At 50.9% G+C, this 12,628-nt stretch overlaps 1 protein-coding gene and 1 long non-coding RNA gene across 2 annotated transcripts; one reads left to right on the forward strand and one right to left on the reverse strand.

The window, feature by feature from the left end:
• Positions 1-1,139: 1,139 nt before the first annotated feature.
• On the reverse strand, positions 1,140-5,902 carry TMEM121B (transmembrane protein 121B). The gene is made up of 2 exons (XM_021535175.2): positions 5,657-5,902; positions 1,140-5,431 (listed from the first exon to the last, which is right to left on the reverse strand). Exons 1-2 carry the CDS (start codon positions 5,900-5,902, stop codon positions 4,361-4,363), a joined length of 1,317 nt encoding a protein of 438 aa, XP_021390850.1. The 3' UTR covers positions 1,140-4,360.
• Positions 5,903-6,185: 283 nt separating this feature from the next.
• On the forward strand, positions 6,186-7,056 carry LOC110472922 (uncharacterized). Its single transcript, XR_002465783.2, has 2 exons — positions 6,186-6,515; positions 6,730-7,056. It is a non-coding gene; the product is annotated as an uncharacterized LOC110472922 (long non-coding RNA).
• Positions 7,057-12,628: the final 5,572 nt, after the last annotated feature.

Here is a 12,628-nt window from a genome sequence, read left to right on the forward strand (position 1 = left end):
GGTTAACCACCATGAAATACTGAACAGACTAAGGGATTCATCTTCCAGGAGCAGCGATGGTGAGGCTGGCATTTACCCTGTTTCTTATCACTGTTCCTGCAGCCCACTGGATAAGCACCTGTGAGATGTAAATACATCCAGGCCTTTCTCCTTTGTCATCTTCCCATCCATCTAAGTTTACTTGTCAAAAATTTTTTTCTCAGCTTTTTTAAAATCTAATGTTTCAGAAAATAATCTATTCTTTTGTCTTGCAATTTATTTTGTATTGTGTGTATTTTATAATTTTGTGTCTAACCTGTGGGGTTTTCTCCTTAAATTAAAAATCAAGAATATTTTTTTTATATATTCACTTAAATACTTCTGTGTACTCAACTCTGCCTAACTCCTTTTGTTGATTTATATTAAGTTCTTAGTATTTGTTATAGAAATCTGAGGCAAAACTGAGCCAGAACTGAACTGGCTCATGAATGTCAGAGTATTCCTGCAAAGCACAGTATGGAGATGAGCTGGACAGAGCTGAGGGCCTGGAGCCATGGGAAGCACACATCCCATCAGAACGGGTGGTAAAGGAACTATTTGTAATTTCCATGCAGGACTCTTAGGACAGCTTAATAACAGAGAGAGAGTCCCTGCAGAAGTCCACACTTAAGGCTAGGAACCTTTCTGCTCCAACAAGAATCCAATCTATCCCAATGGGAGCTAAGCAAGAGGCAGCTGTGATCTCAATGCTTCTCCAATGAGAACCCATTTCCCAGATTATGTCAGTAATTGCTATCTTGATGATCCCACTTCTAAAAGTTTCTTTTATCTTACAGCAATTAACATGTAAATTTGATTTTTTTCCCCATGAGTCTTTTTCAAGTGGTATGAATTCCTATAAATCACTTAAATAGGAAGCTCAGAAGTGTCATCTGAATTTCCTTGCCTTAGTCATTCCCTTCTCAGATAACTCCCTTGGTGTTACAGCTCTTAGAATTTGCTTTCACTTACAAAAAGTTTGGTTGAAGGGAAAATCCAGACACTATTTTAGCAATCCAGTATGAGAAAAACAAGTAACTTTAACACATCTGTTGGTCTCTGTTCAATACAAAACTGAATAGCCCAGCAAGAATCAAAGGAGGGGGGAAAAAGGAACAAAATCAGCCACAAGTTTCTAATTTTATTTTAACAATCTTGCTTTTTAAAAAATACAAGTTCTGATTAATGCCAGGGGGATGCCAAGTGTCCATCAGCTACAGGCCTTATCTCTCATTTCCATTTCCCCTCCTGGGAGTCATCATCTCTTTTGTCAGGATAGCAAACAAAGAGCAGTAAAATGCTAAATAACTGAGTTGTGTAACAGAATCCCAAGGGACCTGTGTCTTAGTATGGCACAAATTCGTTCAGCAAAGTGTTACTGACCTGGACCAGTAATTGGCACAATGTACAGGAGTTGTGCAAGGTGCATCAGGAGAGGTACTGTTTGCACTGTCGTGGTACCACCATCTCTCTTCTGCAAACAGAAAGGTTTAAGTGGAAGCAAGAGCTCAATTACCAAAGATAAGGGAATTCAAGAGGAGGAGCAGGTTTATAAACAATGAAGATCTTTAAATGTTTTTTTCATAGTAAGTAATTGCAGGAGCAGCAGAGCTGCCCTTTTAGTTGCAAGGGGGCTTCTGTATAGCCAACTACAAGAGCTTTACACTCTCCAAACAGCACATTTCCTAACAACCTAGAAACCATGGCACCACAAAGAACAACTTTTTCTAAAAGGAATTCTATGCAACACAAGTGTCAATTTGCAGGGTCGTGTGTCCCAAGCAACCTTTTCATCCATGGAAAAATCTGAACTGTGAGTTCACTGCCAATAGGTTAAATATGCCATGGCCATATGAATTTCAAATATGCCATTTTTCTCAATAACATCCTAACTGGAAAAAGGCACTCGCTTTTGAAACAGCAACTTTGTTATGGGCTATGAAGGGGTACTGAAGTAAGACTCATTAATAATTGTGCTGTGATTATTTTGATGTCTCAACTATGCTCATGCTTCAGTGTATTAGGGATTAGCACTTGGGTGCTATTGGGAGCTTGGCCATAGGAGTAGCCAAACATAGTTGGCGATGAAAAGCTTTTTGTTTCTTCAGCTTGTTTTTGGCAAAGTTGGTTGGGGATTATTTTTTTTTTTTCCTTCAGCTGTTTGACTGAATAATGGAGTAGTCCTAGGTTCAGGTATCACCTTATTCTCTCTTGAATAATTATTTCTGAGCTTCTACTACTTATTTAATGCTGAAAAAGGAAGGTGCAAGGAAACAAATATCTGTACAAGCATAATATGCCTGTAATTACACCTCCTTTGGCCAGGAACTTAGCATCCCCTCAACACATTTCACATCACATAGGAAAAGTTCACAGTACCAAGTTTTACAATCACAGTCACTCACAGCACCAAGATTGTCCAGACAAGAAGAAGTTACCGAAGAGAAAGGCCACTGGCCAAAATTCACACAACTGCCCGTGTAAGGGCTCAGGTTAAAAATAAAGCACTGGTGGGAAAGTTAAGCCTAGCTTTTGCCAACTCTCCATTTGGCACAAGGAGAGCAGCCAGTCACCCATCCTAGCTGCACTTCTGAACAGAACAGCACTACTGACCCATCTTTTCTAGGGGCTTTTCCAGCCCCTCAAAATCCATCAGCCACCAAGAGCTAGGGGAGGAGACACCCATGGCAGCCCCACTTCTGCCTCTGGGAGCTGGAAGTTACCAGACTGTAAACATTTTGTTGTAGCAGTCCACCAGAGCAGGCAGTTGATCCCACTCTGTGACAACGGAGCTGGGAGAGAGGCTCTGAAGCCCAGGTCCTGAAGGAAAGAATGAATGTGTGTGTGGAAGAAGTCTGGGCTGCACGTGCAGTCCTGCTGTGGGTAGCAGTTAGCTGTGCTTTATTTCCCCTTCCCATCAGGACAGCTTGAAAAAAATAAAAATAAACTTGCGACAGGAAACTGTTGTTTTTCACAATTATTGCAGCCTTGCCCAGATAACAAAATATAAACCTGGGAGGGGCAAAGTCCTTCCTCCAAAGGACTTTGGTCTGCGTGCTCCTCCTTCCATGGGGCTGGTTTCAGGAGCAGCAGCAGCCATGCAAAAGATCAGGCCTTAACCCCACCCAACACTCATGGAGCTTAAAACCAAAGAAAACTGTGTTCCTATGAGAGGTTACTAGCAATTTTTTCCCCACCTACCCTAAACCACATGCACACAGAGGACAGGATGCTTTCACCAAAGCTCGAGAGCCCCTCTGCCTCAAGGGCTCCTGCAGCACTTTGCTTTCTGTGCCGAAATGTGAGGTTCACTGAGCACGGAGCCCATCCCGAGCAGTGCCAGCGTCCTCTGCTCTGCTCTTGGAGAGGGGGCACTTTGCAGGCTTAGCCCCATCTCTGCTCTTTCAAGCAGGCATGGAAGGGGGCTGGAGGAAACTTTCCAGCCTTTCTGGCTGTGTAAAGGAAGACCCTACGCTCCGTGTAAAAGAAAACCAACGCTGATCCCATAAACATGCATATTCACAGAGAAATGAGAGCCCCAGCACCTGGGGATGCCAGCAGGAGGCTGCTGTAAACCCTGTTCTCACCAGAAATAAATGTCTTGGTGGTTATGAAATGGGGCCCTAAGCCCTGGCTTATGTCCATGCTGGACTGGTTTCTTTAGCATGTGAAGTCAATGTAAGATGCAAAAGGTTGAAACACAGAGGTAGACATTTTGGCTAGGGGAAGGTGGCTCATGGGCTTGAAGTGACCGAGTGGCCAACATGCTTCCAGAGGTTCCTTAGCTGGTACACAGAGGCCTGGGAAACACAGGCAGCAGCTTTGCAAGACCTAGGGAAACCAAAGTGTGCTTCCTTTCGTCATTCCCGCACCTGGAGGCAACATCTGCTGGTCAGGCCCCTCTTGCATCTCATTATGGTGGTCAGCAGGAGTTCTTAAAGGAGGGGACGAAATGCATGGTCCCTGTTGAGGATGAAAAGCTAAAACTGAACCTTTTCGGTGACAAAGCAACACAATGTCCTGGGGGTGGGGGGAAGAGTGGGACCCTCCAGGCAGTGGAGAGGCAGAAGCACTAGAAGTCTTGTCATGAAGGAGAGGTGCGTTTCTGGGGGACAAGTATCATCCTTAGGCTCCTGCAGGTAGTCGGGTTTGTGCGGAGCTTCCGCTGCTGGATTTGTCCGTAAGGAAGGGAGGAGGGGAACGAGAGTCTGACAGGGAAACCCACGTCCCCTTCCCCTGCTCGGCCACGGCGGAGGGAACCTGAGCAGAACGCAGAGACAGAGACTCTGCCGGGAGCGGGCCCGGAGGCGGCGGGAGCCCGTCCGTGGGCGGCCGGGGGGGCTCAGCCCTGGGCGGTGACCGCCAAGGCGTTCACGTACCCGTGGGGACCCACGTCCACGTCGGAGAGCCCGTGGGCCAGCGGGGCGGCGGCGGGGGCGGCGGCGGCCGGGCCGTACTTGGCGGGCGGCGGGTTGGCGGCGGGGCGGAGGAGGCAGCAGGTCTCCAGCGCCTCCAGGCCGCGGCAGGTCAGGAAGAAGAGGTTCTTCAGCATGAAGAGGGACAGCGGCTGCTGGTAGCGCAGGAGCAGGAGGCAGCGCAGCGCCAGCAGCGGCGCGTCCAGCAGCCCGGCGGGCAGCAGGAGGTGCAGGGCGAGGCGGGCGGCGCCGGGCGGGCGGGCGGCGCTGAGCTCGTACAGCCACAGCACCGGCGAGGCCAGGCAGAGGAAGTAGACGGCGATGAGCAGGTAGCGCAGCGGGGCGGGCAGCGGCGCCGGCCGCCCGGGCTGCAAGACCAGCTCCAGCAGGGAGAAGCTGTCGAGCAGGTCGAGGCAGGTGGCGAGGAAGGCGGCGGCGGCGCGGTGCTGCGGCGGCGGCTGCGGCGGCAGGAGCAGCTGCCCGGCGCCCTCGGTGCCGATGGCCCGCAGCAGGCAGTACAGCAGCGGCGCGGAGAGCGCCAGCGTGATGCGGAACCCGGTGGTGCCCAGCGGCAGGCGCAGCTCGATCAGCTCCAGGATGGAGGTGCCCAGGATCAGCGCCGCCTTGGGCGTGAAGGCGATGGAGTAGATGAGCCAGGCGAGGTGCGCGTAGGCGAAGTCGCCGCCGCGGGGGGGGACCCCGGCCCCGCGGCCCCCGGCCCCGCGGCCGCCGGGGGGGCCGTGCAGCAGCAGCGGGTGCGGCGGCGGCGGCCCCGGGGGCGGCGGGGGCCGCTCCCGGCGGCGCGCCCGGCTGTTGCGGCAGAAGAAGATGCCCCAGCCGGCCGCCAGCACCAGGTCGGTGGCGATCCAGCTGCACCAGTACAGGTCGGTGACGGCGATCAGGTAGAGGTCCAGCAGCGCGCCCTGCCCCAGCAGCAGCACCAGGGACAGCGCCTGGAAGCCCCAGCGCCGCCCTCCCCCCGCCCCGCCGGGCCCCAGCAGCGCCCCCGCCGCCGCCCCGCCGCCCCCCGCCCCGCCGCCCGCCGCCGCCGCCCCGTACAGCTCCGCCGCCGTCATGCTGCGGCCCGGGCTCACGCCGCCGCCGCCGCTGCTGATGCTGCTGCTGCTGCTGGGGAGCGGCGAGGCGGCGGCGGGCAGCGGGGTGGCGGGCGGCGGCACCAGGGGCTTGCTGATGCTGCTGCTGTCCTCCTCCTCCTCCTCCTCCTCCTCCTCCTCCTCCTCCTCCTGTTCCTCGGCGCTGCTGCGAGGGCTGCGAGGGCGGCGGGCCCGCGCCGAGCCCGAGCTCGACCCCGAGCCCCGCCGGCTGCCGCCGCTGCTGGAGCCCCTCTGGAAGAGGGGCTGCCGGTCGGCGGCGTGCGGCGGCGGCGGCGGCGGCGGCGGCGGCGGCGGCGGCTGGAAGGAGCCCGAGGAGGAGGAGACCGAGCGCTGGTTGGAGGCAGCGCGGTGCATGGTCCTCCCCGGCCCCCGAGCCGGCGCGCCGGGCCCGACGGCCGCGCCGCGGCCCCCGGCCCGCCCCCGGCCCGCCCCCCGCGCCACCGCACCGGGCCCGGGCCCGGCGGCGGCAGCGGCGGCGGTGCGGAGAGCCCGAGCGGCGGCAGCCGGCGGGGGAGCCCGGGGGCGGTGCCGAGCAGCAGCCGCAGCAGCTGCCGGAGCCGGGGCGGGCGGCTGGCGGCGGTGGGTGGGCTGGGGCTGGGGCTGGGGCTGGGGGAGAGGCTGCGCGGCCGGGGGAGAGGAGGAGGGGGGCGAGAACGGGAGGGTGAGGAAGGCGCCCCCGCCCTATCCTCGGGGATGCTCCCCTTCCACATGTCGGAGAGCATCTTGCCTCCTGCCCCGCAGGAACCACGCGAATGGGGCGAGTCGCCCATGGCCATGGCACAGCACCGCGGCACCCATTCCGTAATATCGGAAGTGCTTCGCTCTCCCCTGGCTGGCCCCAGGCTGGCCAAGACAAAGACCACTTGGCCTGGCACAGAGCCTACATTGAAGCGCTCATTTGTGGCTCATCTGCGCTGCTGGACATTCATCTGCCCCTACATTTGGTCTGGTGTGCTTGTTCATTGAAGTAAGTGTCTTTTATCCCAACAATTTTCTGAGTTGAGCCAACCCAAATGCTGAGGGCTCTGCCCAGTTTGCCATGATGTGATAGAGCCTTTGAATTGATATGAATAGCTCTAGAGTTATTACTTCTGCTGAAAGCAACAATCGGGACCTTTATTGACCCACTATTAATGGCCTCAAATTGAGCTTAATAGCTGGCTGCATCTGTTTATCACCAGAACTAATGGCTTGGCACGTCATGTTCCAAAGTGGCTTGGTGCTCAGCATCACCAGCTCCTCATTTGTGCCTGTGCTCACCAGTGATGAGCCAGGTGCTGCCTGACAATGATGTGAAGCACATCGAATAAACTGTCTCCACAAATGTCTTTATTAACTACACTTTGCGATAAAGATCCAAAATAGCTTCACATTTTTAGCATGTTGCTGAATCAACACATGGCACTGAGCAAATGCTGCTTAAGACTGGGAAAGGACATCCAAGACAGCAGTGACAACCATCTAATAAATGTTATTGCAGACTCCCTGAGGAGCCCTGCTTCAGTCAATGTCCCTGGCTGCTCCTGGTTACAAAGAGAAATCAGTCTAGGATGCAATGAGGATTCATGCTTAAACTTGAAGCAAAGTAAGGGGGAAAACTGAGTAAGGGAAAAAGAGAACATGGGGTGCATTGACACAAAGATTTCTTTGGGCACACAGCAACAATCAGGAGTACAAGCACGGGAAGAGAAACAGTCACAGCAAAAGCATTGCTGTCAGCGGAGACTGGAGCAAGGGGGTGCAGATAAATTAGTTTTCTAAAAGCATGGTCAGAACAGAGGGGGAAAGAAGGTAACTGGTGGCTATGCAAGCTTTAATATGGTTATTTGGGCAGCACAGGACTGCAATGGTACCACATCTAGGGATAGAAACAAGCAGCTGTTCCCATGGTCCCCCGCTACCCTGCCCCTAAACCCATGCTGCTGCATCCCTGCTTCCATACCCTGCTTGGCTGGGCTGCAGCTCAGAGGGGAAACATCTATTTTGTGCTACACTAACACTGTTTTTGCAATGCTGGGATATACTTGCCAAGATTCAGCCTTGTACCAGCAGTGCCTGTGTCACTGCCCTCCTCTCAGTCCCCTTGTCAGGGTGCCCAGCAGAGATGAGACTGAACACGCCATGTGTTTCCTTGCTGAGGGCTTTCTCACTAACTCCACATTTCCATTAGCAAATAAAAACAATTACTTTCAAGAAGGTCACCAATTTTAGCCCTCCAAAGAGGGCTGTTGCCATTTTTTTTCCAGCAGGTGGCTGCATGACATCCTGAGGGCTGAAGACCTCTCAGAGCAGGCTCCCAGCAGCCCTGTGCAGCGCTGCCTGCCTGCATTTAGCCTGGGCAGCTTGTGGGCCTCTGTCAAGGTGCTTGGCCCAGGCATCACACCTCTGGCACCCCCTCTGCCCTCTGCCTTCCCCAGGGGCTGCTCCCCATGATCCACATCCCACATCAATGCCTCAAAGGTGCTGCTAGGTTGCTGCAGCAACACAGGGGCCCTTGTTCCCTCTGCATTGTGGGGGCCCACGACCACCCATCACAGGAATGTGGCAAGGTTCTGTGTGCCTGAAGCAATGCAGCGTGGTGAGCAGCTTGGCCTGAGGAGATTCAAGATGCAAGACAGAGAGCAGTGATCCACCTGCCTTCCTTGCCAGATACACTCCCATCACGTTGGCTTTGCTCTCTAGCCTCCAGGGTTGTGTGGAGTGTCAGGGATGAGAGCCTGGGCAAGGCTTTCTCTCTTTGACTGACTTTACTGCCCAAGAAAAATCTATGACCAAACAATTGCTTAGACTTTTGTCTACAAAAGTCTACAATTTTTGTACAAACACTCCACTGAAGGCTCTGTGGGATGTCTCTGTTTCATAGGGAGCAGGAGGCTGGAGTCCATGGCCAAGGAGGATGATTGCTCTCTATGGCACTCTTTCATGCTCCTTGGCAGGTGTTGGGAGTTGCCCAGTTCAGGAAAGCTCAGAGTGGTGTGATACCAGCTGTGCCTCCTGATTTGGTTTCCACAGAAAGGCTGGGTTAGATGACAGTGTAAGTCTGTGTGGCCCATGGTAGAGGATAAAACCACATTCTTACGTTCTGGATTCTGACTTTTATCCAAGGTGGGTGGGCCCCTTCACCTGACTCTTCTCAGGCAAGCCACGATTCATGTGTGGTCAGCCCTCGACATTAGCTGAATTGATCTTGGTTGTGCCACATTCTGCTGCAAGGGGAGCTTTCCACTTCTACAAGAGGATGTGGAGTGAAAACCAAGCATCCGTCTGGGCTGCTCAGGGCAACAGCCCTCATGAGGAAAGAGCTGGTCCTGCCCTACCCGGGCAGCAGACAGGGACAGCTTTGCCTCGTTGGCTGTCATGCTCTGGATTTCCTGAGCAATGCAATTCCCTGTGTGCCGTAGGCTGGACATTTTCACTCAGCTGCCCCGCAGCCTGTCACAGGCACTCACACCTCTGCTTTTGATCCAGGCACTCATTTCACAAAGAAGCCTCATTCCCTAAATCTTTGGGTGGCTGGCTGGTGTAAAGGGAACTGGGTGGGAATCCCTGGGCTTTGGGGGGGGTGGGGGGGGGGGTGGGCTGTCACCCACAGCTGGTGTGCAGACCTGGGAAATGGGCTCTGGCCCTGCCAGCCAGGTGATGTGGAGAGCTGGGAGCAGGGAATTGAGGCAGCTGGGTGCTCAGGGGGCCTGCTGGGCTGAAGCTGTGTGAGCAGGACAAGAGCAGGCTCGTGGAGATGGTTCTCCAGACACCACAGGATACCTGCTGGGGCTGTGAAGGTTCTTGCACCCAAGTAGGTAAGTGGGAACAGGGAGGACCTGCGGCTGCATGGCAAGGGCAGCTATGACAAGGAATGGGGGAACACCAGGTAGGAGAGTGGAAGCTCAAGGGCTTCCTTGGTCTAAGCATAGGCTCCAGCAGTGCAAACACAACGCAAACAAAGAGGTGAGGGTAAGAAAAGAGCTTATTTGTAGGAAAGGAAGCAGAAATTGTGCCTCTGCTTTAAAATGGGAACGAGGGGGAAATTACTTCTACACGAGAAAGCACTGAAGAGCTTTTTGTAGCACACTGTAGGATGAGATATGACAAGCTGATGCTTCCCATGTGATTCAGTTATTTAATGCAATGTGCACTCCTTGGATGTGTTAGTGCTTAACCATTACCGTTAAAACATTAAAAAGTGAAACTATAAATAGCTTCTACACTTTAGCAGCTCCCAAGCTATGTTTTTGGCTTTTTTATGTATTTATGTGTATGCACAGAGATGTGTGTGTATACATACATTTAAAGGCAAAGAGCAGACAGAGTTTTGTGCAATAGTCATACTGAATATCTAAAATGCTACCATTTTTAGTTTACACTACAAGTGGAAACAAGGGTGCCCTCAAAAATACCCCTGCTGGGGGAAGGCAAAACTTTCTTGAGGGCTGAACTTGGGAGGAAAAAAAATAATTACTCCATTTCTTGGGGGAAGAAAAAAAAAAAAAAAAGAAAAACAGGGCAGATATATGCCTGAAAGAAAGACCAGAAACTAGATACCTAATTATACCCTGCAGTAAGCTGTCAGAAACTGGCAGCAGTGGGAGGGAAGGAGGCAAAGCTGATCTCAAGGAGTTCAAGCATAATCTGCTCCAACCATACTTAAAATGCCTTTTGTGTGGGAAAGGAAGCTTCTGGGATTCTCTGACATGTGCTTTGTGCTGCACTTACCTAACCCGTTCAAATGGTCAGGGCTGAAGTGACAGATAAGTGTAAAAAATTTTCACCTGGCCAGCACCAAAATTCAACGATGCCTTGGCTTCTAAATGCAGCCTTTGTAACTGAACTGCTGATCCTGTGTTATGGTTCAGGGAACGCAGATCCTCTTCAAAAGGATACTGGAGTGTTAACAGTCTATTGCTTGTAATTACATTTCAGTTCAAAGAGCTTTCAATGCTAGCAGAAAGTGCCAAGACATTTGTTTTCATGCTTGTAGCAGGGTAGGAGCTTGGAGAGTGGATTTGGGGTTTGCTTTTGGTATTTTGTCTTCACTCAGTCTTATCACAGAGCATCTATTGATGTGACCTTGAGAAAGTGAAAGTTCTTCACGGTTTAGATGACTGAAAAGTAGGTTTACTATAGTGAATTAAGAGAAGTGTTTTCTTGATGGAGGTTTGGCTCCTAGAGATCACGTAGCTGACCTGCTGGTGCAGGGTTTTAAACTGTTGCAGACTGGATCTATGAAGGTCTGTAAGTGCATAGTGTTAATCAAATTAACTGCACCAGTAAAAAAAAAAAAAAAATAAAGATTTGTGCTTTTATAATTGGGGTTAGGAAGGCCTGGCAATTGAAAGGTTTGGACAGGCCCATAAAGGTACCAGGGCAAGCAGGGACCAAACACTTCCCAGGGGTTACCCTGGGAGGCATTTCTCACAGCATTCCCCTGGGAGCAAACTCCTCCAGGGCTCTCAATCCTTTTGTTCAAGTTGGTCCTTCTTCGGTGTTTAACTCTGCAATTTAGGCTGGGTAAGGATTTCTATGGTTCTCTAACTTCCAGCTCAGCCTCTCCTACCAGGGACACCTTAACCTTAGGCTGCCCTTGTGCTCTGACAATAGTGGTTAAAAGCATGCACCTGAGAGTTTCAGCTTGTGATCTCTCCCTGCTTAACTAAACCTTGATTAGCCTCACCTTGGGTGAGTGCTCCAACTACCAGAGCACTGGATAAAAGCAGGAAGCTGATTAACACTTGTTATCAGTATTTATTAGAGGATGGGGCTGTAGGTCACTTCTCCAGGATACAATTCAATTCCTCTCTCTGCTGAGATTGGGAATCCTTGTCCAGCCCCTCCAAAACTGCTTTACTGATTGTTGCTTCCAACATCAAGTTCTCAGAACTCTGCATCATACTTGTGTTGCTGTCTAATGTGCCTCCTGTGAGCTGTGAACTTGTAGATGGGAAACTTTTTGATAAAATATGAAAACAATGCAAGTGGATTGGCTGTTTCTAGATTATTAAAGATGATGGTTTCACCTAGCAGGATCTTGAATTTTCCATTGAAATCAGGGGAAGATTTTGGTTCTAGTCTGAAAGGTTGCTAGTCAATTGCTGAAGGGGTATCTTTCAGGGTGGGTTCCCTCAGGAAAATCTGGTAATAGCTTGAAGAACTGAAAAAAAGAAAAAAGAAAAAGCAAACAGAATTTGCCCTAATAATCTTCTAGGGCAAAGATGTGAAAGAGAGCAGGATAATATCCATTAAATGTACACACAGGAAGTTAAAATTCATTTCAAAGGAAACATCTTTTATTCTTTTACATATGTGTTTGAATAAAACAGCAACTTTGTAACTGCATTGAAATTAATATGAAATCTAAAATAATCACAGTTTGTGATTTCTCTGAATGATCTATAATCACTCTTCTACAGTGCACATGCCACAATCTGAAACATTACCATTTCTTGGAGGGAGAAATATGTGGCAGGATTAGGACTGGAAGGAAAAGGACAGCAGTGTTAGCCGAATGCCAGGTTAGCAGTTGCATGTGTCCTGTGGAATAAAGGAATTTACTTCTCTGGCCACTATATTATTGCATGCCATAAAAGCTCTTGGCTTCAGATCCAAAACAAGGTTCCTTCCTGCTAGTCTCAGTTGCAAGCTCCCTTCTGGCTTGACTAAAACCTATTCATCTTTGGAAGATGGAGTTGCTAGGATCAGGTCTTTGCCCTGTTTGTTGTACAAGGCAGTGCACCATATAAATATTAAGGTATTGGATCAGCAGTGAAGTCCCCTCTCCTGCTTGGTCCCATAATTTGCACAGAAGGATGACAGCTCCAAAGGACAGAAATCTCCAAAGGACAGAACAGGACTGCTTCAGAGACACCTCTTCTGAGCAACACATGAGACAAAGGAAGAGTTTCATTCCAGCCATGCTGGAAGCTAATTCCAGGAAGCTGCAGTTCTAAGGAAAAAGGATTTCACCGGATTTGGCAATAACAGATGTCCATAAATTAACTGGAGATAAGCTACAAGCCTGTAAAACACTCTAGCACAGCTCATGGAACAGAGGAGACTTGCCAAGCAATGTCATTAACAGAAACCTTT

This window comes from Lonchura striata, chromosome 5 (assembly GCF_046129695.1).
Source record: "Lonchura striata isolate bLonStr1 chromosome 5, bLonStr1.mat, whole genome shotgun sequence".
NCBI classification, from domain to species: Eukaryota; Metazoa; Chordata; class Aves; order Passeriformes; family Estrildidae; genus Lonchura; species Lonchura striata.